The sequence below is a fragment of the Pseudorca crassidens genome, chromosome 20 (assembly GCF_039906515.1).
Source record: "Pseudorca crassidens isolate mPseCra1 chromosome 20, mPseCra1.hap1, whole genome shotgun sequence".
In the NCBI taxonomy this organism is placed as follows: Eukaryota; Metazoa; Chordata; class Mammalia; order Artiodactyla; family Delphinidae; genus Pseudorca; species Pseudorca crassidens.
Window position 1 is genome coordinate 10,658,406 of NC_090315.1, and position 25,776 is coordinate 10,684,181.

General features: G+C 50.0%; 1 protein-coding gene and 1 long non-coding RNA gene across 4 annotated transcripts in view; one reads left to right on the plus strand and one right to left on the minus strand.

Moving 5' to 3' along the window:
- The first annotated feature begins 71 nt into the window (after positions 1-71).
- On the plus strand, positions 72-13,935 carry LOC137215206 (uncharacterized). Its single transcript, XR_010939212.1, has 2 exons — positions 72-259; positions 10,951-13,935. It is a non-coding gene; the product is annotated as an uncharacterized lncRNA (long non-coding RNA).
- The window catches only part of HIF3A (hypoxia inducible factor 3 subunit alpha), a 31,399-nt gene continuing 7,886 nt past the window's right edge, over positions 2,264-25,776 (minus strand). For 2 of the 3 annotated variants that reach the window (XM_067720044.1, XM_067720043.1), the window contains 12 exons: positions 25,373-25,457; positions 24,703-24,815; positions 23,990-24,198; positions 22,416-22,522; positions 22,098-22,245; positions 17,067-17,185; positions 15,906-16,096; positions 14,506-14,610; positions 10,334-10,605; positions 9,116-9,233; positions 7,456-7,537; positions 2,264-5,124 (listed from right to left, as the gene is read on the minus strand). In XM_067720044.1, coding sequence (XP_067576145.1) covers positions 5,027-5,124; positions 7,456-7,537; positions 9,116-9,233; positions 10,334-10,605; positions 14,506-14,610; positions 15,906-16,096; positions 17,067-17,185; positions 22,098-22,245; positions 22,416-22,522; positions 23,990-24,198; positions 24,703-24,815; positions 25,373-25,457 — 1,647 coding nt within the window. In that variant the 3' untranslated portion in view covers positions 2,264-5,026. The remainder of the gene's footprint in view (positions 5,125-7,455; positions 7,538-9,115; positions 9,234-10,333; positions 10,606-14,505; positions 14,611-15,905; positions 16,097-17,066; positions 17,186-22,097; positions 22,246-22,415; positions 22,523-23,989; positions 24,199-24,702; positions 24,816-25,372; positions 25,458-25,776) is intronic. The other variant, XM_067720045.1, reaches the window with a different exon arrangement.

Below are 25,776 nucleotides of genomic sequence, written 5' to 3' on the forward strand. Positions count from 1 at the left end.
CACAAGTGTCGTAAAGCGCGGGCCCTGGAGGCTCCCTTCGCGCGCCTGCGCAGGGCGCTTTAGCCATAGAGCGCGCGGAGAAGGCGACCAGAGGGCCCCCTGACGGCGCCCTTCCTAGCATGAGCCAATGGGGAAGGCGAAAAGGGGCGCGCGGGCAAAAAAGGCCCGGCGTGGCCCCGTCTCCCAAAGTTCCATGTTCCGAGCCGCAGAAGTTTCTCGGGGTCTTAAAGTGGGATTTCCCTGCCGTCTTCTCCGGTTGGTAGGTGGGTTGCGAATGCTGCTGGTGGGTGTGGCTTTTCTGCGAGGCACCACCATGCCCAACGCGGAACCGGAGCCGGGGGTCAAGCCCTTCTGTCAGTTTACCTGCGTGACCTTAAACAAAGAAATCTTCCCTTCCTCTCTAGGGCCTCACTTACCCCTCTCTGAAAAATGGGCGGTTTCTCAAACCAACACCAGAAAGGGCCAGTGTTTCTAAGTTATTAATTAAAGGTGCCCTGGATCCCCTAGCCCTGAGCTAGGCTTAGAAGTTTGTTGCACCATCTCCTTTCTCCTTCCTCACGCCCCAGTCACCAAGCCTTCTATGGCTCCTCAGTGCCCTTAGGAGAAAACCCAGACTTTTTCTGATGACCTAAGAGACCCTGAGTAGTTTAGCCTCAGGCAACATCTCCAGATGCCACTCCCAACCCCAATCTTCATTCACGGTACACCATTCCCGACTATCCTTCCTAAACCCACAGCCGCTACTCAATACCGAACTGTAGCACTAAATCCTTTAAGGCCCTGCTCTGGCTCCCCTCCTGGAGATAGCACAAGCTCTCCCACCCCCAAAACTTCTTGTCCTGGCAATCTGACCCTACCACATCCGACAATCACCCGAGAAGGTAAATACTAGTATCGTCTCCACTTTACAGATAAGGACACTGAGATTTGCAGAGGTCAACGTATTTGCCCAAGGTCATACAATAAGAAAGTGGCAGAGCCAGAACTTGGACCTGTCCCACCTAATTCCTGTGCTCTTAATTCCTACTCTACTGTTCCTGTGTGCTCCAGAGCCTACGCTGGAGGTTAGATTTTTTTTTTTTTTTTTTTTGGTGTGTGTGGGAAGAATGCCATAATGGATTTGAATCCTGGATTGGAGTCCAGCACAGCCCTTCCCTGCTGTGTGACCTCGGGCAAGTGATCATCCTCTTTGAACCTCAGTTTCATTCACTGCAAAATGGGGATAAGAACTGCCTATTGTATAGGATTAGAGGAGAGTTTGATAAGATCACGTAAGTAAAGTGACAGAGGGCCTGACACAGTGTAAGTACTTTTTATATCCACCCCGAAGTACTCAAAGTGGGACAGAGTACCTAGAGCTGATGGGGGGTGGGGCGGGCAGCTCTCAGGTTGTGGGAGGACCTCACCCAGCTGAGGTAGGCAGGGAAGACTTCTTGGAGGAGGGGATGTCTGAACCAAGATCTAATGTATGAGTAGGAGATAATCAGGTGAAGAGAGGGGAGAAGAGAGAAGGGCATTTAAGGCAGAGGGAACAGCAAGTGCGAAGGCTTAAAAGTGGCTTTCTTTTCTTTTTTTTAATTTTTATTTATTTATTTATTTATTGCCACACCGTGTGGCTTGCGGGATCTGAGTTCACCCCAAGCAGGGATTGAACCCGGGCAATGGCAGTGAAAGTGCCAAGTCCTAATCACTGGACCACCAGGGAGTTCCTAGAAGTGGTTTTCTTCCTTTGAAAAGATTACTTTGTGGAACATAGGAGAGGGGTTATGAGGGTGACATGACAGAACAGGCACACCCGTCCACACAGGAAGCTGTGGACACAAAATCTCTCTTTGGCACGTGCGCACGCGCGCACACACACACTCAAGTACAGAGAATCATGTCACAGAGACAATACACAGAATTATACTGTCACACAGTCCCATACGTGCATCTAGAATCACACCACCACACAGACAACACACAGGTACCAAAAAGAAAAAATTGCAATGCCTCCTACACTCAGGAACACAGAAATCCACAGTAATGAGAAACACACATAAGGCTGAACCATTTCACCCAGACAGTAACCCATGTAGGAGGAATTACAACCCTCCCCACACACAGGTTCACAGAATTATGTCACAATGACCCACACAGAATGAAAACATCACCAGACACACAACGTTACATAGACCTATATCACAAAGTGACATGGACACCCAGTCAGCCGGTGCACCCCCACCCCCTGAAGCGACCCCACAGATGAGTCAACACACACAGCTCTGGTGCCTACCAAGGTGAGATCTTTATGGGGGTTTAGAGATCAGTGGGTTTCACAGCCAGCATGGCTGGTCCAGTCCCTTCCCCTCCCCCAGCCCACACAGTTCCCTCCATAGAGGGCCTAGGTCACCCGCTGAGAGAGGGAGGGGTCAGACCCTTCCCCTCATAGCACCGATCTGGACAGGCCATCCCTTGACAAAACAGTGAGAAGTGCCTTCCATAAAGGGGGTGAATTGGGTTGAGAGAGGGAGGCCTTTTCCTGTGGGAGACCGAGAATAGCACCATCGTCGAAAGAAAGTTGGGGGAAGGGGACGGGGACACATAGGTGGTGGTGGAGTACTGAGGAGTCCTGGCCTCTCTCCCCACCCCATGATATGCAGATAGGGCTGTGCGTGTGCCTGTGCGGCTGGGGAAGTCACCTGGATTGTGAGAGAGCCCCAGGTTCCCCAGATACCTGGGGTTAAGTAATAGTAAGTACATATCTGAGGGCTGAGGTGGGGAGGGAGGGGGTTCTAGGACAGAGAACTTTTAGGGATATGAGACTGAGAATGGAAAGGCTTGAGCATGAAGTCCATTAGCTCAAGGACCTGGAGGGTAGGGATCTGGAATGGGAAGACTTAAGGCAGAGAGTAGTAATTAGAGCAAGTTGAGTTGGGCGGGAAGCCCAGAATAGAGTTAGGAGGGTGGGGTCTGGAGTGAGGGAGTCAGAGGTCTTAAGATTCAGAACTAGAGGAATCTACAGGGCAAGGTCCAGATTCTAAAATCAGAAGCCTTTGGAGGCTGAGTTCTAGAGCCAAAAGAATGTGGATCTGAAATAGAGGCACTTGGACGCTGTGAGGTCTAGAACCAGAGATACAGAGTAAGGACTAGAATTTGAAAAAGTCTGAAGACCAAGTTCTAGGACCAGAGGGATTTGGGAGTTGTAAGGTCTAGAATCAGGAATTTAAAGCTGTCAGGTCTAGAACCAGAAAAATTTATAAGGCAAGGTCTGTAATCAGAAGATGTTTGAAGGCTGAGTTCTAGATACGTGGTAGTTTGGAGTCATAAGATGTGGAATGAGGGGCAATTGGAGATTGTGAGGTCTAGAATCAAGGAAATTTATAGGACGAGGTCTGGAATCAGAAGACATTTGAAGCCCATTACTAGAACCAGAAGAAAGGAAGATCATCAGATCTGGAATCAGAGGGCCCTGGAAACTGCAAAGTGTAAAGGTTGTATAGTCCAGGACCAGTCAGTGGTAGCGATGATGAGGTCAAGAGCAAAAGAGAACTGGAACATTGTGTCTAGTTCTGAAAGGTCCAGACACGAAACCCATAAGGTCAAGACATGAAACCCATTTTACTTCTTTTTGATGGGAGAAGCAAGTCTCGAGTGTAGAGTTGAAAAGGGATGAGCTGGGCATCATGAATCAAAATGATTGAGACATCACGAAGTCTAGATTTGGAACGAAATGCGTTACAGATCAGGAAGACTAGAACCAATTCCAAGCTTGGGGATGTGGGGTTCCAAAATCAGAAGAAATCTGGTTGTAAGAGCTAGAATCAGCAGGAGTAGGAGCATGTGCCATTGAGAAGAAGGGAGACCTGTGGGGAGAGCTCTAGAACCAGAGGAAGGCGGAGCGTGAGCTCTAGAACCAGAGGAAGGCGGAGCGTGAGCTCTAGAACCAGAGGAAGGCGGAGTGTGAGCTCTAGAACCAGAGGAAGGCGGAGCGTGAGCTCTAGAACCAGAGGAAGGCGGAGCGTGAGCTCTAGAACCAGAGGAAGGCGGAGCGTGAGCTCTAGAACCAGAGGAAGGCGGAGCGTGAGCTCTAGAACCAGAGCAAGGCGGAGAGTGAGCTCTAGAACCAGAGGGTTCTGGTGGTCCTAGGCCTGAGGGAGTTGGAGGTTGTGAGGCCTAGAACCAGACAACTTTAGAAAGCGTGAAGTAGAAAGATAGACAGAGTTGGAGATTGTGGGGTCCAGAAGGAGAAGACGGTGAGATCCGGAATCACAGCGGTTTGGAGGATGCAAGGTCTAGAACCAGAAAGGGTTGGAGGTGGTATGGTCTGGAAGCAGAGGTCGGAAGCTACACCTGGGATAGGAAGACCACCTATGGAGTCGGGGTCCAGGTCAGGCAGGAGCCAGCAGAAGTCCAGAGCGGAGGGGTGCGCAGAGCTGGGTGGCCGCTTGGGAGGCTAAGGGCTCAATCAGGAGTCGCCGGGGGTGAGGTCTGGCCCAGAGGCCTGCCGTCCCCATTGACACCTGAGTTGGTGGGAAGATCAGGGTCCCACATTCTTGTGGACCCCAGGCAGTTCGTAGCGATGAAAAACATATCATGAAAGCAACAAAAATAAAAATAAGAATGAAAGAAAGATGGATGGAAAGCAAGGTGCTTCTGGTTATCAATACTCCCCCAAGCCCAGAAACGCAGACCTGAGCCCCAAACTCCCCCACCCCTAATTACCGAAAATAAAGCCAAGAGAATTGGAGAAAAGGATGAGGTAACCGGTACTGAGAACCCCAAGGGAAGTCCTGAGAGAAGCAGGAGGGGGCCAGGGACCCCCTCCCAGAGGTCACTGAGCTGAGACCACCCCGGAGCACCCCCAGACAGTGGGGGTGGGGCAGAGGGGTGGGGACTGAGGTAGGCCTGAGGCGGGCGGGGGTCACCGAGAGGAGAGAGGGAGCCCCTCTCCCGGCACCTCCGTCCTGTGCATTGGCTGCCGGCTTGGAGTATGATTGACGTCCTTTCTTGTGGGGGGAGAAGGGAGGTGGGAAGAGGACCTGGCTCAGTTGGCCTGGGCCAAGCCTGCCGCTGGCTGAAAGTGGCTCCTGGGCTGGGCGGTGTCCTCGTCCGGGTAGAGAGAGAGCAGGGAGGGGCCCAGGCCTGTGGGGGAAGATGGAAGGTAAACCAGTGGGGAGTTATCACCCCAACCCGTCTTCAGACAGTTAAGAGCATGGCTGGTGAGGCAGGCATGCCCGGATTCAAATAGGACTGAAATCTTGGGCAAGTGCTGTTCTCTGAATCTCAGGTGTCCTGATGTTAAGAAGCCTGGAGCCAGATGCCACCTGAGTTTGAATCCAGGCTCTGCTATTTACTTGCTGTATGAACTGGGACAGGTGACTTTACCTCTCTGTGCCTCAGTTACCTCATCTGTAAAATGGGCTAACAACAATACCTCCCCTGCCTCCCACAGGGCTGTCAGTGAGGAGTAAATGAGTGAATCCACGTAAAGCGCTTTGAACAGTGCCCAGTGAGCTGTGGTCATCTGGGAAACAGGGATACTTAGACCTACTTCACTCATGAGAATTCACTCATTCAAAAAATATTTGTTGAGCACCTACTGTGTGCCAGGCACTGGGGACACAGTAGTGAACAGGATAAATGAAACTTCCCGCCCTCGTGGGGCTGACATTCCAGTGAGGGACGTCAATTGGATCATGTACGTACGTAACAGACTGAGCACAAAGCTTGGCACAGAATGAGCTCTAGATAAACGTTAGCTCTTCAATTACAAATATGTACTGAGGCCTTGCTCTGTGCCCAGCCTTGCACACACAGTGAAGCACAATGACCAAGACAGGCCAGGCCCCTGCCCTGTGAGGAGCAGACAGACAGTAATCAAATAATGTTACAAATTCCTATGTGAACGTGGACTGTGATGAGTGTTTCAAACCATAGCTTGGGAAATGAGGGAAGGCTCTGTGGAAGGAGTCGTATTTGATCTGAGATCTAAACGATGTGGTAATTAGACAAAGAATGGAGGGAAAAGCATTCCAGGCAGAGGGATCAGCATATGCAAAGGCCCTGAGGCAGCCTCCTCAAGCAAGATGACTTCAGAGTCCTCACAATGCCCCACAGTGGCCCTGTGGAATCTGCTTCTCTCCTCTCTTCTCTGTGTTTTAGCCACACTGGCCTGATTTTTCCCCATAGAAGACAGATACACTCCCACCTCAGGACCTTTGCATTCGCTGTTCCCTCTGCCTGAGATGCTCTTCCCCCAGAAATTGTCACAACTCACTCCCTCCCCTCCTTAAGGGCTTTGTTCAAATGGCACCTTCTCAGTGAGACCACCCCTAATCATACTGTTTAAAATGGAAATCCCCCCACCACAGAACTCGTTTTTCCTCTGCACACATTATTTTCCCAAGTAGCACTATTTTTCATCACGTGTACTCTTTATTGCATTTGTTTCTTTGTTCTGGACTGTCTCCCTCACTAGCATGTCAGCTCTATGAGGGCAGGGGTGTCCGTGTGTTTTGTTCCCAGTTTTGTCTTCAGCTCTTAGGACAGTGCCTGGCACTTACTGTGCGTTTAGTGAATATTTGTTACACACATGAAGGAAAGAATGAATTAAAGGATAGTGACTGTGGCTGAAACGGAGGATGTGAAGCAGAGTGCAGTCTGAGACGAGGCAACAGTCAGACCCCGCAGAGACTGGAGTCCAAGGTGAGGGGCTTGATCTTTCTCTGAAGGGCGCTAGGGAGGCATAGAAGAGCTTTGAGCAGAGGAAGGCCAGGGTCAGATTCGTGCTTTGGAAAGCTCCCTCATGGCCAGTGCCTGCAGGTTTCAGGTGGAGCTATGGCTATTCATAGTTGTGCTGGAAGATGATGAGAGCAACACAGACAAAGCAGCTTGTCTCATACTCTGCAGCGTTGCGGGGGTGGGGTGGTCTGGGACCAGCATCACCTTAAGGGCGACATTTCTTGAGCATTTATTGTGAAACAGGTCTCGTGCTAAGCTCTTCCTGGGCAGCATATCCACAAGTCCTCAAAACATCTCCTTAAAGTATGAACTCTTATATTGGGTGGGCCAAAAAGTTCGTTGGGGTTTTTCCTTACGGAAAATAGGCCCCCACTGACAAGAAGGGGGAAACCGAGACTCCAGAAGCAGAAACTATCTCCCAAAGCCACACAGCTGGGAATGACCAAGGGACAATCAGACACAGGCTTCGGGAGACCTAGACTCAGGCCCGGGCTCAGCTTCCACCTCAAGGGACAGCTTTGGCCAGCCCCTGCCTCCCTCAGGGCCTCTCTTTCCTCCCACAGTGTCCCTGAGAAGAGGGAGGGGCTGCCTGTTTCCAGTAGGGTCATGTCCAGGCACAGACAGACCCCCCCACCAGCCTCAGAATCATCCCACCCTCTCTCAGCCATCTAAGGCACCTCCCACAGGAGATGGGGACCCAGAGCCTCTCTGTCTACCCAGGTTGCTACTCACCCAGGGGCTCATTCAGTTCTAGGAGGTGGGTGCTGGGATCCTGCTGGCTCCCTGGGGCTGGTCCTCCTGTCAGAAGGAAACTCTAGGGGACACAGACAAAGCCACCATCATCATCGCCATCATCATCACCATCATCATCATCATCATCATATCCAAGGAGGCAGGATGGGGCAGTGGTTACGGGCACTGTGGTGTTCAGTGGCTGCTTATTGGCTGTGTGAATTAGGGTGAGTCACTGTCCCAGATGTCCTCTGTGGGTCCCTCCAGAGCCTTGTTCTCCCCTTCAGTGCCCCAGCAGGCTGACCTGTGCGTGTGGACTCCACCAACGTGCAACCTTGCTCTGTGTGTTCCTTTGAGGTTCACATGATGGGAGATACCAGCAGGTGGGAGGAGGAAGACAAGGGGTATTTGATCTTCTAGCTGCTTCCCTGCTGGGTCATCTTGGGTTGGCTGTGTCCCTCCATGGAAGGTTTCAGCTCTTGCGAGGCGGACCCTACTCTCTCCAGGATCCAGTGGCCACCCCTCTGCCCTGTGCCTTCAGGCTAGGGATGGTGTTGCTAGCCCCAGGGTGATGCCTACACCTTTGCCGACAGTCCTGTTACTAAATTCTCCTCAACACCCCATTTGAACATGTTCTGTGTTTCCTGTCCAGTCTCTGACTGATACAGTTGCTTAACCTCTTGTGTGTAAATGTGAATAATAATAGTATTTCAAGAGTGGCTGTAGGGACTGAATAATCATGCAAGGCACTTGGTGCAGTCAGCGTCTGGCACATGGTAGGCACTCAATAAATCAGAGCTGTTGATATTATCAACCACACTCTCATGTTCCAACAGCGCTGTTCAGGGCTTCCCTGGTGGTGCAGTGGTTGAGAGTCCGCCTGCCGATGCAGGGGACGCAGGTTCGTGCCCCGGTCCGGGAAGATCCCACAGGCCGCGGAGCGGCTGGGCCCGTGAGCCGTGGCCGCTGAGCCTGCGTGTCCGGAGCCTATGCTCCGCAACGGGAGAGGCCGCATCAGTGAGAGGCCCGTGTACCGCAAAAACAAAACAAACAAACGAAAACCCAGCCCTGTTCAGAGTGAGGAGCCCGAGGTGCTGCTCTTGTTCGGTTGGTGTTTATACGCCCACTTATCAATAGCCCACTAAGAGCAGCTAAGGGCCGTCTCATGCCAGTCCTGTGAAATTTAACTATCTGCTACTTCCCAGATGAGACTGAGGCTGAGAGGTGACGTCACCCACCCAGGCTCTCACAGTTACTGAGTGACGGACCTGGGACTCGAGCCCAAGTCAGTCTGACTCTAGTGTCTGTACTCTTAAAGCTACACTAATAATCAAAGGCCAAGACCTGTGCTAGGTTTGGGAGGGAGTGTTCCGTGGGAGCAGAGAAGATTCCTAGAGATATTCACCCTTGTCATTTCTCCCCTTACCCTGCTTATTTTTTCTTCTTAGCACCTACCACCAACTTACGTCTATTTGCAAAGCCCTTCCATACCTGTTGCCTGAACCAGCAGATCAAGGTCCTAGCCCTAGCTGGATGGCTGACCGTCCATTTGACCTTCAGCCAGGCCCTCCCTGCCTCTCTTGTTTTTCCATCTATAAAAACTAGGTTTAAGCCTGCTGGGTTCTGAGGGCCAGAGAATCCCACGAATCCCCACACATACCAGGCTGAGGGGAGGCAGCAGGAAGTTTTCGGGTTCTGGGCTGGGGGACCGTTTGGGGGGTCTCACTCCCAGCAGCTCCACCCCCTCTGCCTCGTCCTCTGCGCTCTGGGCCAGGGCCCTGGAGGAAGACAGGCAAGAATCTCAGAACCCAGCAAACCTGGGCAGGTGTGGGCACCAGTGTGAGCAGGTGATGAGCGTTCATTCACTCCCCCAAGCACCTATTTATTCCTTTACTCATACACCCACCAATCCATCCATTCATCCGTCTGCCAGTCCATCTTCCCATTCATCTACCCAGTGATCCGTCACCCACCCACCCACCCACCTGTACAACTACCATCCGTCTATCCTTCCATCCGTCCGCCTATCTGTCCATCCACTCAGCCATCCAGCCAGCCAGCCATCCAACTACTAGATTCACTAATTTCCTCCCTCTCTCACTTCACAACTCTTTATTAGGCACCCACTGTATATCCAGCTCCAAACTGAAAGCCTCGGAAAATAATGAGATGTATCCATGAAAGCCTTATAAGGATAGTAACGAGACCACCCTGGAGACTAAATGGGCACACGCCTACAATCTGGAGAGCAAAAACTTGAGTATTCGTAGTGTAACATCTTTGGAAGGGGGACATGGATCCTCTGAAATTATACGCGAGATCATGTGTCTATATGTGCATGTGAATCTTCTTGGGAAGGGTCCATGGCTTTCAACAGATATTCAAAGGTGTTAGGGAACTTAGTTCTAGACAGTTTCTCTGACACTGTGGCAATGTCCTCTGAACTATGACAAAAATTGTTACTAAGCCAGATAGAAACAAATTCCAAAGGAGAGGGCCGTGGTTGACTGGTGGGATTTGAATAAACAATGAGAACGGTGGAGGGCACTCCAGAAGGAAGGCACAGCCTAGGCAAAGATATAAAGTTTGAAACAAACATGACATGTGCTGGGGACACTGCGGGCCTGGCTGGAGCAGAGGTCAGGGTAGGAGGAATAATGAGGGATGAGGCTGAAGTAGGAGGCAGGAGAAAGATGGGGTCAGGGACCTTCTCTACACTTCTTTTTTTTTTTTTGCCACGCCACTGCTTACAGGATCTTAGTTCCCCGACCAGGGATTGAACCCACACCCTCAGCAGTCAAAGCGTGGAGTCCTAACCACTGGACCGCCAGGGAGTTCCCTCTACACTTCTTTATATCCCACCTGTACTGCGGCTCACCTCTTCCGAGCCCCAGCCATGGGGGAGGATGCTGAGGGGTCCCCTCTGGAGGGGCTGGAACAGCTCAGCCGGGGGTCACTCCCCCAGCGGGGCAGCAGGGAGGGCTCAGGGGTTGGGGGCGACATGCCGTGGAAGCTCCGTGCACGGGGCCGGGGGACAGCCCCTGGAGGTCTGTGGTAGGCCCTGGGTAGCTGCTCACTGGAGTTGAGCTGGAAGTCATCATCCATGGAGATGTAGGGGGCCAGCATCTCCAAGTCCAGAGCATCGACGTCCTGCGGAGGGCAGGAGGGAGTTAAGAGCATGAGCCTTGGCCTTGGGTGGACCCGGGCTAGAGTCCCAGCTCCACCACTTCTGAGTTGTGTGCCTGAGGTCAAGGGTCTGAGCCTCAGTTTCCTCATCTGTAAAATGGGTAGAAGGACTCTGTGGTAGCCAGTTGCCAAGATGGCCCCCAAGGATCCTCACCTCTTGGTATTCACACCCTAGGTTATTCCCCTACTGTGGTGACTAGGGCTGACCTGGTAACAATAGGATATTGAGGAGATGATGGTGTGTGACTTCCAACATTAGGTTGTAACGATACTGTGGCTTCCGTTGTTGCTGTGCTCTCTCTCTCTCAGGTCACTGGCTCTTGAGGGGAGCCCTCTGGAGAGGCCTACGTGGCAAGAAACAGACCTCTTGCCAACAGCCAAGGGAGGGATCTCGGAAGTGGATATTCTAGTCCCAGTCAAGCCTTCAGATGACTGCAACCCAGCGTGACATCTTGACTGCAACGTCATGAGAGACGCTGAGCAAAAGCCACCCAGCTAAGTGATTCCCAAACCCCTGGCCCTCGGAAAGTATGTGAAGTAATACACGCTTGTATTAACCTTCGAAGTTTTACAGTAATTTGTTATCCAGAAATAGATAGCAAATAAGATTTTGATAAGGAGTGTGGGGTGTGGCTGTAACAAAAACCTAAAATGGGAGAGGGGCTTTTGCACTGGGCAGTGAGCAAGGGCTCAAGGACTTTGAAGGGCCCGTTAGAGGAGGCCTAGATTGCCTTGAACAAGGCATTAGTCAAAATTTGAACCACGAGGAGCCTGCCACTGAGGGCTTGAAGGCAAGCGAGGAACACGTTATCCGAAGCTGGAGGAAAGATTTTTGCTGGGAAGTGGCTGAAAGTTTAGCAACACGGTCACCTGCAGTTTTGTTGAAAGTAGAAAATGTAACTAGTAAGCTGGGTGATCCAGCTAAGGAGATTTCCAGCCAAAGTGTTGAAGGGGCTGCCTGATTTCTTCTTGCTTACTTGGAGTAAAAGGCAAAGGGAGAGAAAAGATAAAGGAAGAAATGTTAAACAGGAAGGAGCTGGGGCTTGAAGGGCTTGAAAATTCTCAACCTCCCTGTGCAGTGAAGAATTTTACCCAAGAAGAGGTTCGGCCTTTGTCCTGGCTCCTGGGAGGTGACATCTAAACCCTTGGAATTTCCCAAGTGATAGGTGTGTCTTGGCTACTCGTGATGGACCCCTTGGACCACACCTGATAGTTTATTCTGACAAGACAACTGAGGATGGGGACTCTCTGCCAGAAAAGCCAACCATGGGATTTGAGGGCTGGGGCTTTGGGCCCCATGAAATCAGCCTGACCTCCAAGGAAAATGTGTGTGTGTGCTGGGGAAGGTGGAGATGCAGATGGAACTCAACTACATTGGCAATAACTCAATTGATCATGCCTACACAACGAAACCTCAATAAAAACTCTGGAGACCAAAGCTGGGGTGAGCTTCCGGGACTGGCAGTATTCCATATGCATGTTTCCACACATCAATGACAGGAGGGTAATACCATCCCTGGGGACCTGAGAGCTTTGAACTTGGGACTTTCCCAGTCCCAGATTCTACCCTATGAATTTCTTCCTTTGGCTATAATATTCTTTTGCTATAATAAGACTGTAATCATAAATACAGTGCTTTCCTTAGTTTTATGACTAGTTCTAGTAAATTATAAAACCTGAGGGAGCCCATGAGAGTCTCCGAATTTGCAGGCAGCTGCTCTGAAATGAGGGTAGCCCTGGGGACCCCCAAACTTGTGGCTGATGTCAGAAGTCTTGGGCAGACTTGAGAGTCTGGAGGATTGTGCTCCTCACCTTGGGTTTGGCTGACTCTGGGAACCAGATAGCAAGTGATGCTAAAATTATGAAATGGTTTCTGAGCAAAGAAGGGCACTCTCAGGAAAACATGGTCTAAAGCTTAAGCCCAGGGTGTGTTTATAAAATTCCTTGTTAAGACCCCAGAAAGACAAAAGGTGGTGCCTAGAATATCCTCAGTCAGACAAAAGGTACTCTAGGGTTTAAGGATGTGCCTCATAGCTCTTCTCAGTCAAACAATAGGGCTTCTATTAAACCTCAGGGCACTGTCACTCTGCCATCTCAACAGAAGCCCAAGGTAGAGAAGGGTTTCTCTCAGAGATGTGTGGGTATGGCTTTTGTCTAATGGAGTGAACTCCAAAGAGATTCATTTAAGACATACAATGTTTTTTGTTGTTTGTTTTTTTTTTTAAAGAGAATTATATGAACAGAAGCATTGCCAGCTTGGCCTGAAAGGGACAGAGATGGCACAAAATGAAAAGAGACCTTCGGGCCATCAAAGTTCTAAAAGCAGGAAGCAGGTTACAAAAACCACTCAGTTGCAAATACATGTTACCTTTTTATGAAAAAGGAAGGATGACTCAGAGTGAATTGCCAAGAGCCCAGAGGGTGGAGCCAAGAACCACGGAGAAAAACTCCTGGGATGTTTTTGAGTCAGAATGGGTTCTGACCAAGGAACTTTTGACATTTGCCCAACTGGATTTCAAAACTGCTGTGGACCAGTGATACCTGTGTGCTCTCCTTTCCCCTATTTTTTGAATAGGAGTATTTTTGGCAGTTATTCTATGCCTGTCCCATCACTGGATGTTGGGTACGTGGGTGGCAGACAACTTGTCTCTTTAGTTCACAGACCAACAGATTGAGAGGAACTGTATTTGAGGTGCTTTGCCACACCCAGACCTGACTGAGGTGACGAGATTCTGGACTTAAAGTTGATGCTGTAGTGGGAAGAGACTTTGGGGGACTTGGGAGGGGGTGAGTGAGTTTTGTGTGAAGGAGAGACATAAATCCCAATGACCCTGGCCTTTTGGTGTTCCCACTTGTTTGTGGCTGCCTTCCACATTGTACCAGGGTCGGTCTGTATGACCAATACAATACAGCAGAAGTGATGGTATGTCACTTCTGAGATTAGCTTATAAAAGACTGCATCTTCTGTCTTAGGTTCACTCTCTGTCTCTTGGATTACTTGCCTTGGGGGAAGCCAGCTGCCATGCTGTGAGGTTGCTTAGGCAGCCTCTATGCAGGCCCACATGGTGAGGAACTGAGGCCTCCAGCCAAAGCCAGTGAGGGACCGAGGCCTGCCAACAACCATGTGTGCGAGTTTGGAATTGAATCCTCTAGCCCCAGATGACTATGGCCCTGACTGAGAGCTTGACTTCAACCTCATGACAGACTCAGAATAAACCATCCAGCTAAGCTGCTCCCAGATTCCTGATTCTCAGAAACTGTGTGACCTAATAAATGTTTGGGGTTTTTTTTTAAGTTTTTTTTCTTTTTGATGTGGACCATTTTTAAAGTCTTTATTGAATATGTAGCAATATTGCATCTGTTTTCTGTTTTGGTTTTTTGGCCCCGAGGCATGTGGGATCTTAGCTCCCCGACCAGGGATTGAACCTGCACCCCCTGCATTGGAAGGCGAAGTCTCAACCACTGGACTGCCAGGGAAGTCCCATAAATGTTTGTTTGAAGGTACTGAGTTTTGGGGTAATTTGTTACACAGTGATATATAGCTAATACATCCATGCCACTGTCATTTATCTCTCCAGACCATCAATCATCCAAACATTATCCATCTATCATCCATCCAACGGTCTATCTATCCAGCTACCCATCCAAACATACATCATCCATCCATCTGTCCATCCATCCATCCGTCCAAATACCTAAGCATTACCCATCCATCTCTCTACCATCATCCACCTAGTGAATTCAATGACCCATCTATCCATCCATCCACTCATCCCCTTAACCATTCCACCGTCCTTCTCTAAAACTTAGATATGTCACCCAGAACCCAGAGGTAAAGACCGTTCCTTCCATGCCAGCCCTTACCTGAGCTATATCTAGATCTGTCTCCACTGCCTCAAGGTCTTTCCCAGAGGCGAAGAGTTTGTGTGCATTCTCCACATCCACAAGTAGTTCATCTGGGAGATCAGCCTGTGGGGAGAGAGAATAAGAGACTTAAGGAAATCTTGAGCCTGGGAGATGTTAGGCAGTAAGGCAGTCTAAACATTTGACCTCAGGGGTAGAAGTGAGGGTCAAATGTCAGTCAGCTGGGACACCAAAGGGGTCAAATAGCAAATGTGAGTTTCTGCACCTGGGTGTTCAAAAGTCTGAGTGCCTGGGTATAAATTTTTTTTATATATAAATTTATTTAATTTTATTTATTTTTGGCTATGTTGGGTCTTCGTTGCTGCATGCAGGCTTTCTCTAGTTGCGGCAAGCGGGCTTCTCATTGTGGTGGCTTCTCTTGTTGTGGAGCACGGGCTCTAGGCGTGCGGGCTTCAGTAGTTGCGGCACACGGGCTCAGTAGTTGTGGTGCATGGGCTCTAGAGCACAGGCTCAGTAGTTGTGGCGCACAAACTTAGCTACTCTGTGGCATGTGGGATCTTCCTGGACCAGGGCTCGAACCAGTGTCCCCTGCATTGGCAGGTGGTGGATTCTTAACCACTGCACCACCAGGGAAGACCCTCTGGGTGTAGATTGACAGAGCAAACATCAAAGGTTCAAAAGACCAAAGCCTGAGGCCAAGATATTCTGGCCCTCTGGGGTTAAATGTCTTGGAGTCTGGAGGAAAACAATGCCCGGTCCAGCTTCCCAAGGGTAAAGAGTGAGGTCAAAGGTCACAGTCTATTTCTCCAGTGGAGAGAAGATATTTGGGGGGGGGTCACAAAGGTGGGAATAAGGAAACTCAAGACCAGATAATATGGACCCGAGTGAAAGGTCAGACTATCTGGACTCTTAAGTGAAAACAGTAACCGTTATGGTCTCTTGAAGCCTTTCTGAGTGCTTCTCATGAATGATTTTGCTGAACCCTCACAATAACCAATGAGGTGGCAACTTGCTATTATCTGAATTTTACAGGTGAAGAAGCCGAGGCCCCACTTGTCCAGGGTAACACAGCCATAAATGGCAGAGTCAGGATTTGAATCCAGGTTTGTGCAGTTTAAGACATTAGACATTCTGGACTCTGAATTCAAACCTCAGAAAACCTGGATGCTTGGTCACAAGCAATGAGGGGGTCGCCCACGCCAGTCCCAAACATCCTAGGTTTTGGTCCAGATAACAGTTGAAGAATCTGGAATCTAGGTCTTGAAGGAACCCCCGACTCCATCTCATCCCAGCCTTTCCACTACACAGATGGAGAAACTGAGGCCCAGAGAATAGCAAGGTTCAAGCCAAAGGCCAAAACAGCCTAGATCCTGAGGGCTGAAGTGGAGGGGACTGCTTACCGGAAGAGGACTTCGGGGGCGTCGTGGGGCTGGGGGTGCACTGGGGGTAGCGGCTACTGAAGTCCCATCCAGGATCGGTGCCAGGAGGCGACGGAGGTCAGGGCTACAGAAACGACGGGGGTCAGCGGCCAGGGCGGCCTCACTCAGGGCAGGGGGGTGCAGGAAGGCTAGGATCCGGGGACCAGAGGTGTCTGCAGGACACATCAAGATGGGGAGGACACAGGAGGGTCACCCAGGGCTGAGGGGCAGAGCCCTCTGCCAACCCCCGGGAGCATAGCTGACTAGGTAATCAGCATAGACCCCGTTCACAGTGCTGCCGAGTCCTGGAGAACTTCTGTCCCTTCAGTTGCCCTGGAGGGGCTAACGTGGGTGAGGGCACACAGTAGGCTGGGGACTGTAGCAATTGCCCAATGGTGGGGAAATGTTTTAATATTTAAAATTGACATGGCTGGACCATGGCACGTGACTGACCCGGTTCCCTGGTGGCACAGAATAACATTCAGCCTGGGGGGCTGTCATGTTAGGAGAAAAGACTGGCCCGTGATCCTCAAGGAGATTCTAAGGTCCCTGGAGGTCAAGATGTGGCCCTGAGCCAGTTCTAAGCCAGAAAAGGAAAGGAGATGGGGGACCTCATTACCACACCCAGGAGCATGGGTTGCCAGCAACAGTTTGGAGACGGTGAGGCCCTGAAGAACAAACAGGGAGGGAAGCTCATCCGTCCAGGATTGGAGGGGGTGGGGTGTTAAGCAGAGGAGAAGGAAGAGGTAGAAAGGAGCCAGACGTGGAAGGGTCAAGATTACCGGAAGCCAAAGAACAGTGAAGTGGGAGCACGGAACAAATGGAAAGTGGGGGCGATTGGAAGCCACAGCAGGATTCAGAGCAGAGAGCAACAAGACTGAAGCAATCATCCTGGGGACAGAGAAGAGGGAGGAGGGAAGAGAGAAGGGCATCCTGGGCGAAGGAAACTACATGTGCAAAGGCCCTGAGGCATGAAAGAGTTTGGTTTGTTCCCAGAGCACTAAGGAGGCTGGTGTGGCTCAGAGAGTAAGAAGGGGAGGGAAGCAGGTCACACAGGGCCAAGCGAGTGGCATTAAGGCACTTGGGCTTTCTTCCGAGCATCCTGGGACCACAACCCCTCCCAGCCCCAGCCCTGCCCCATACCAAGACTGTCACCAGGATTAGGGGCATCCTTCTGAGAGGGGGTGCCCCGCTGAACGTGTCTGCGAGAGTGTCGCTCCGTTTGCTCCAGGGACAGCACCACTTCGGTCTCTTCCACCCGGCTGGGGTACAGGGCAGAAAGGGGAGTGGGAGTCAGGGAGGGTGCCTGGCAGCCTCCACATATGATGTCCTGTTAGAGGAGGGCAGTCTCATCCGGGGGCTGGTGGGCATTGTGCAGAAAATAATTTGCCACATTGACTTGTTTTAAAGATTTAAATTTTGTTGAATGCTTTTTAATTATAATAGCATTGACAAGAAAGTGAAGTGTGTCTTCCCAAGCTCCCTCTGTGGAAGGAAAGGCAGAAAAAAAGAGTTGGCATTTAGCATAGGCTGGGGAGAGAGAGAGAGAGGAGAGACTGAGGGGCCATGAGGGGCAGAGAGCAGGGAGAGTGAAAGGCATGAGAACTAAATATTCTCTTTATAGATATTTCCTTATAAATACATTCTTATAAATGTATTGATGAGGATTATGCACTTACTATATTCTTACGTTGCCAAATAGGAAGAATTTATGGGGATATATTTTTATGAATAAGAGATTTTATTTATGAAGCTTCTATTCATAGGCATTTGTCACATTCAAGGGAACGAATTTATAAATACATCCTTACGTCCCTCGTGCCTTCCTGCCGCCCCCTCCCTCCCCAGTCTGTAGCTGCAGAAGCCACTCAAATGTTCTCTCTGCAAATTGGCTTCTGGAGAATGGGTCTGGGATGGAGGACCAGACCTTCATTTGCATGTCATTTGCAGAACACTGTCCAGGTCAGAATGTGGGTGGTCCTTCTGCCAGCTCTTTGAGAAGCTGTGATCCTTCCCCATCCTCACCCACCCCTTCTGAGCTGGAAACATCCCAATTTAGGCTGGATCCAAAGCCACCCCACCCCTCTAGAAAAACAAAAGGTCGCACAGTCACACGTGTCTGCACCCTCGGCACAGGCACAAACAGGAACTCCCATATACACCCAAGTGTATACATCAGATATGCACACATGTTCTATACACTTGGGCTCGCACATATGCATACATGCCACATGAAATGCACGCGTTCATTCATTCCACAGACATTTCCTACACAACCAGTAATACTTAGTGGTTAAGAGCAGGGGCTCTGCAGCCAGCAGCCTGGGTTCAAATTCCAGCTCTGCCACTTATGAGCTGTGTGACCTTGAGCATATGGCTGACCTCTCTGGGCCTCATTTTCCTCTTCTGTAAAGAGGGAGTAATAATAGTACCTCCTCCCCAGGTTGTCGTGAGGCCTAAATGAGTTAGTGTATGTCAAATGCATAGAACCGTGCCTGGCGCGGGGTGAGCTCTATGTAAGTATTTGCCATCATTGTTTATTGAGCAACTACTGTGTGCCAGACACTGTTCTAGGCGCTGGAGATTCAGCAGCGCACAAGACAGACAAAACTCCCTGCTCTCATGGGGCTTAAATGCTAGGGGGAAAAGACAGACCTTCAATAAAAGATATTATTTGTTGGTAAATGTATCTATCTAGTTACAAAATATATATTTCCACTAACGAAGCACTTGAAACATGGCTGGTTGGAATTGAGGTGTACTGTCAGTATAAAATACACCCCAGATTGAAAAAATTGAGTATGAAAAAGAATCTAAAATATCTCATTAATAATTTTTAATATTGATTACATGTTGAAATGACATTTTTGGATGTATTAGAATACACACATATACCTATATTACAATGTATAATACACTTAATAGTGTATTATTAATTACATTAATTAATAATGTATTACTGATTTAACAATATTATTGATGTGATATATTATTGTATTTAATAAAGTATTATTGAAACTAATTTCACCTGTTTCTTTTTACTTTTTTGGGGGGGGCGGGTATAGTTGTTTTACAATGTTGTGTTAGTTTCTACTGCACAGCGAAGTGACGTAGAGTTCCCTGCGCTATACAGCAGGTTCTTATTAGTTATCTATTTTATACATATTAGTGTATAGATGTCAATCCCAATCTCCCAATTCATCCCACCCCCCACTTTCCGCCTCTTTTTACTTTTTTAATGGCTATTAGAAAATTCAAAGTAACATATGTGGCTCATGTCACACTTTTTTTTTTTTTTTTTTTCCTACGGGGCTGGCTTGAGGGATTTTACTTTCCTGACCTGGGATCAAACCGGGGCCCTCAGCAGTGAAAGTGCAGAGTCCTAACCACTGGAGTCCTAACCACTGGACCACCAGGGAATTCCCATGTCACACTTTTATAGGACAGTAAGTATTAGGGGAAAGAAAGGCGAAGAAGGAGATATGTAATTTTGAGAAGGGCCATCAAGGAAGAAGGCCTGGTTAAACACACAAATGGTTCTAACTGCTCCGAAGCAAAAGGACAGGACCAGGAGGGAAAATGGGGAGATATGACCTCCTGTAGGAGTTCAGGAAAGGGTCTCGCAGTAAGTAATGTCTGAGCTGAAACCAGAAGGATGAGTGGGCGTCATTCAGGAGAAAGAGGAGGAGGGAAGGGGGAGGAGCATCCTGGCAGAGGAATCCGCATGTGCAAAGGTCCTGGAGTTTGGAGTGATAAGGGGAGGCATGCAGGAGTCAGGTCACACGGGGCCTGAAGAGCCATGTTAAGGTTTTGGGACTTTCTCTTCTGGATACTGGAGAACCACAGAAGGGCTTTGAGCAGGGGAGAGACATGAACCAATTCGTATTTCAGAACCTGCCCCCTGACCTCGGCAGTTGTGTGATCAGTGGAATCCAAACCAGCTTTAGATCTCAGTTAGGAGGTTAATGCTATAAACAAGGTGTGAGATGGTGGTGGCCATGGAGACAGAGAGAAGGGAAACAAATTCAAGATCTATCCCAGAGGTGGACAGAGTGGATGTGGATAGGAGGGAATGAGAAAAAGGATGCAGGAGAGACTCCTAGGTTTCTGGCTTGAGCAAATAAGAGATTGTGTGGTTTGGTGGTTATTAGTGTAGCCTCCTGACCAACCTTGGGTCAAAACCCAGCTCTGACATTTACTAGCTGTGTGACATCAGGCAAATGACTTCCCCTCTCTGGTCCTCAGTTTTCTCTCCCCCAAAATGGGGATCGAAATAATTGCTATACCTCATGGGGTGGTTGTGAACACAAAGCCCAGGGCCTGGAATGTTGTAAGTGCCCCGTGCAAGTGAGTTGTATTTTTATGGAGCAGGTGCTCACTGCAACGGAAGGAGGCTTAGGTGTGGCAGGATGGATTCTACAAAGTGTCAGCACCTGGGCACGCACCAAGAGCCACGCAGCTGCACGCCACACAGTATGTACACAGCACTAAGCACGATTCATACCATGTGCTTCTCATCTCACTGTTACTAAGTAAACACCTATTCTTTCTTCACCCATTTTCTGCCAGTAAAACTGAACTCGAGGCAGATTGAAATTCCAGGGACTGGCCATCAAAAGGCAAATCTTCATAATGAATGAAAGGAGCCTGCCGCAAGATATGGGGGCGGGTCCCCTCTCCTTAGCTCTGACAGTGAGGAGACTTCTTCCCAAGGCTACAAGTTATTCAAAGATTCTGATTTGAAAGGGTGTTAAGGAGAGAACATTCCAAGGATGCTCAGCCTTGTTTTCTTGTGTATGAAGACTTAGATGAATCTTCCTGTTACCAACCTCCGTTTTCTAATAGAATCTGTTCTTGACCAAAAAGACCCAGGGAAACTCCTCTGGCTTTAGAAATGAATGCCATGTCCTGGAAGATAATCTTCAAAGAAAAGCTGTAAGTCTCCGTCTTGGGTGATCATTTGCTGCCCTCGTCACAATGTTGTCATGGTGAAAAACTTCTAAGGTGCATGATGGAAGCGGCGGGAAAGACTACGATTCACCACTACACACCCGTTAGAATGTCACCCAATGAAGACAAAACAAGACAGAAACAGACAATACAAATGCTGGCAAAGATGTGGAGGAACTGGAACCCTCACACGTTGCTGATGGGAATGCAAGAGGGTACAGCCTCTCTGGAAAGCAGTTTGCTAGTTTCTTAGGAAGCTAAACATACACTGACCATATGACCCATCCATTCCATTCTTAGGTGTTTGCCCAAGAGAAATGAAAACATATGATCTCAAAAAATCCTGGACAAGAATGTTTACAGTAGCTTTTCTTGTAATTGCCCAAAATAGGCAACAGTCCAAATACCTTCCAACTGGTGAATGGATAAACCGTGGTCCATACATATTCATACCACAGAAGATTACCTAGCATCAGAAAGGAATGTATTGATACACACCTCAACGTAGATAAATTTTAAATGTATTAGGCTATGTGAAAGAAGCCAGGCTCAAAGGCTACATACTACAGAATTTCGTGTACATGACATTCTGGAAAAGGCAAAATTCTAGAGTCAGAGAACAGATCAGTGGTTGCCAGAGATGACTGGGGGGTGGAGTGGGGTTCACTATGAAAGAATTTTCTTGGGTGATGAAACTACACTATAGCTTTTTTTGGGGGGCCGCACTGCATGGCTTGTAGGATCTTAGTTCCCTGACCAGGGATTGAACCCAGGCCCCTGGCAGTGAGAGTGCGGAGTCATAACCACTGGACCGCCAGGGAATTCCCTACTCTATAGCTCGATTATGGTCGGGGTTACACGATTCCATGCACTTGTCGAAACTCATAGAAGCGTATACCAAAAAGAATGAAACTTCTCTATGTAAATTACACATCAATTTTTAAAAAGCACAGAAAAGCCCCCAAGATTCAGCTAGATTTCTTATTTTAACTTGAATATAGAATCCTTTTAGTTGAAATTACACGCTCACACACATTTGTGTCTACATGCAGATACGTGTGTGGTCAGTCACACATGTTCTACATACGTGTACCTGTGCACATTCCCTCACACACATGTGCACCATACACATGCACACTTGTGCATACACACACACACACCTGTTCACACGTATGCAGACCAGAAGAGAACCACACACAGCCACCCCACCTCATTCCCGCTTACCTGATCAGGAAATGGACGCAGACGATACTCTCAGACTGGGGGCCCCGGCCCCCCGACACCACTGTGGCCTGGGTCTGGGTCCACAGGTAGCCACCACTCCGGGCCAGGAAGCGGTACTGCCCCGTTACTGCCTGGCCCTTGCTCAGCACTGGGGAGGGGCATGGGGAGGGGTTAGGGCAACTGGGGAGAGAAGGCCGTGGGAGCAGGGCGCTGGGTATGAAGGGGCCAGGGAAGAGAAGGTTCCTGGGGACTTGGGGAAGCAGGCAGCTGGTGTTGGCTGGGGCCATGCAGCACCGGAAACGGAACCTGAACACGTACAGGTATGGATGCTCTGGCCGACTGCATCTGAGTCCAGCGCATGGATGTACTCATAGGCAGAACAGCCAATCAGGTCATCGGGGCTGTAGCCAGCAACCTCCGCAATCCTGAAGTGGGTGCAGTGGACCCCGGTCAGTTCAACTGGCGAAAGTGGAGGGTGGGTGAAAGGAAGGAGAGGGGGACACGGGGATGAAGCCAGCAAGACAGACAGAGACAGGGTTGTAACAGAGAGAAAGGGAGAGTAAGAAATAGAAAACGGGGTGTGGCCGGTTGAATAATGGCCCCTGAAGATGTCTCCGTCCTAATTCCCGGAACCTGTGAATATGCTACCTTACACGGCAAAAGGGACTTTGCAGATGTGATGAAGTTAAGGATCTTGTGATGCGGAGATGATCCTGGATCATCTGGGTGGGCCCAGTGTAATCACAGGAGTCCTTATAGGAGGGGAGTAGGTGATCAGAGTGAGACTAGATGTGATGATGGAGGCAGAAGCTGAAGTGATGCTCTGTGAAGGTAGAGAGAGGGGCCACAAGCCAAGGAATGTAGGAGGTCTCCAGAAGCTTTCATGGCAAGGAAACAGATTCTTCCCTGGAGCCTCCAGAAGGAACATAGCCCTTGATTTCAGCCTCATAAGACTCATTTCAGACTTCTCACCTCCAGAACACTGAGAGAGAGAATTTGTATTGTTTTGAGCCACTACGTTTGTGGTAACATGATACAGCAGCCATAGGAAACTAATAGGGGAGGAGAGAGAAGGTAAAAATTGGAAGAGTGATGAAAAGAAAAAACAAAAAAGGGGACTTCCCTGGTGGTCCAGTGGTTAAGAATCCGCCTTCCAATGCAGGGCACGCAGGTTCGATCCCTGGTCGGGGAACTAGGATCCCACATGTGCGGAACAACTAAGCCTGTGTGCCACAACTAAAGAGCCTGCATGCCGCAACTACAGAGCCCACGCACTCTGGAGCCCGCGTGTCAAAACTAGAGAGAAGCCCACACACCACAGTGAAAGATCCCGGGTGCCGCAACTAAGACCCGAGGCAGCCAAAAAATAAATAAATAAATATTAAAAAAAAAAAGAAAGAAAGAAAGAAAGACAAGAGAGAACGTGAAAGAAATAGGAGAGGGGAAGAGAAAGAAAGTCACAAAAAGAAAGATAAAAAAGAATGAATAGAAATAAAAAGTAATCATGATGATAATGATTTTAAAAAATAGGCACTTCTAGAGTGCTTTGTACCAGGCAACTCACTGAATGCTCAGAACAACTGTTCAAAGTAGGTTCTGCTATCACTCCATAGGACGGATGAGGAAAGTGTGGCACAGAGAGGTGAAGTCATTTGGCCAAGGGTGCACAGCCGGCATTTGAACCCAAGCAGTCTGAACCCAGATACGAAGACCCACAGACAATTCAGAGACAGAGAGATACACAAAGACAGAGATAGATGGAGTCAGAGAGATAGAAACAGAGCAGAGAGAGCAGCTGGGGGGTAGGAGAGGAGACGTGAATGAACTTGGGCAGAAAGGAAGAAGAGGAGCCAGGCTGGCAGGTGGTGGGTGGGCCCCTGGCTCCTGCCCACCTCTCATCACAGTAGGTGAACTTCATGTCCAGGCTGTGGCGGCTGAGGAAGGCCCCCCGGCCCAACGGGGGCTCCAAGCTGCCAGGGTGGGGGATGGCTTCACAGATTAGCACCAGACATTGCAGGGGGGGCTCCAAGTGGGGGCTCCCGGCCGGGGAAGACTGTGCAGGGGGCTTGTAGGCCCTCATGTGTCCAGAACAGTGCAGTACCTGGTGGGCAGGGAGCGAGGCGATGATGCACCTGGGCCTAGGGCTACCCAAGGGGCGGGGAGGTATCTCCCTGTAGGCCCCTCCCCTCAGGGAGCTGAGAAGAAGAAATCCCTGAGGATTCTAGAGACCCAGCTCAGGGAGCTCTGAGGACCCCCAGACCCCAACCGCACAGAGACCCAACCTAAGAAGGTTCGGACAATCTCTAGATTCTTAAGACTCAGGGAGCTCCGAGGACCCCGGATTCCAGCCCCATGGAGACTCCAGGCCCAGGATGCTGAGGACCCCCAGCCCCAGGCTCACAGAGACCCAGACTAAGGAAGGATACAAGGACCCCCAGATCCCCAACCTCCTAGGTACCCAAAGGATGCACTAGACCCAGCCTGAGAACGCCCCACTGGATCCCCGGCCCAGGAGACTCCCGGACTCCAACCCACTGTGAGACTTTAGGGCTCAGGTCCAGCCCCAGCAGGTCCCTTGCCCTCCTCCAGGCCAGGCCCTGCCCACCTTCCAGGTGGCCGCCTTGAGGTTGAGGGTGCGCCCGCGGCTGGTGAGGGTGCTCTTCATGCGCAAGGAGAAGCACCGCTCGGTGGGGGCCTCCGGCTTCTTTTTGGACAGGCCTGAGGAGGGCCGGGGGTGGGGGGGGGGGAGGAGCAGGTCACCGGGCAGCTTGGGACAGGGCCCAGTCCCTCCAGCACCCTGGTTACTAACCTCTCCCCAGCCTCATCCCCAAAATTGAGACTTCCGACCCAGAGAGGGTCTCCACGGGGTATGCTATGCTTCTTTAGACCCCCGGGGTGCAGCCATGTCCCTGTATTCCCCTGGGGCAGGGCCACATCATCCTCATCCCATTTTTCTCAGTCCAGTATTTCAGAGGGGGAGAAGATATGCTGAAGAAAGAATGAAGGGCTTCCCTGGTGGCGCAGTGGTTGAGAGTCTGCCTGCCGATGCAGGGGACGCGGGTTTGTGCCCCGGTCCGGGAAGATCCCACATGCCGCGGAGCGGCTGGGCCCGTGAGCCATGGCCGCTGAGCCTGCGCGTCCGGAGCCGTGCTCCGCAACGGGAGAGGCCACGACAGTGAGAGGCCCGCGAACCGCAAGAAAAAAAAAAAGAAAAGAAAAGAAAGGATGGAGCCTCAGTTTCTGTAATTTGGGGGCAGAGATCTCCAAGGACTCACTCTGCCGGGGAGTCAGGGCGTCCTGAAGCTCCTCTTGGTCACAGGGATGGACAAAATCAAAGATACTGTGTCCGATCAGCTCAAGCTGGGAGGGAGGGAAGCAGGGGGTGTCTTAGAGGAAAAGCATTTTTACCAGGGCCTCTGACCCATCTCCTCCCTCCCATCCTCATCAGCCTGCCCTAATTCATGAGCCTGGATTATTTCCCCAGTCTCCTTATTCATTCATTCATTCATTCATTCATTCATTCCTTTCTTTGGCATATAATTTGCTGGGCATTCTTCTACCTGGTATGGGCACAGCAGTGGCTATGAAGACAAATTCCCTGCCTCTCAGAGCTTACTGGCTAGTGGCGGGAGATAGCCAATGAACAAACAAAACAACACACATGCATAAAACAATATAC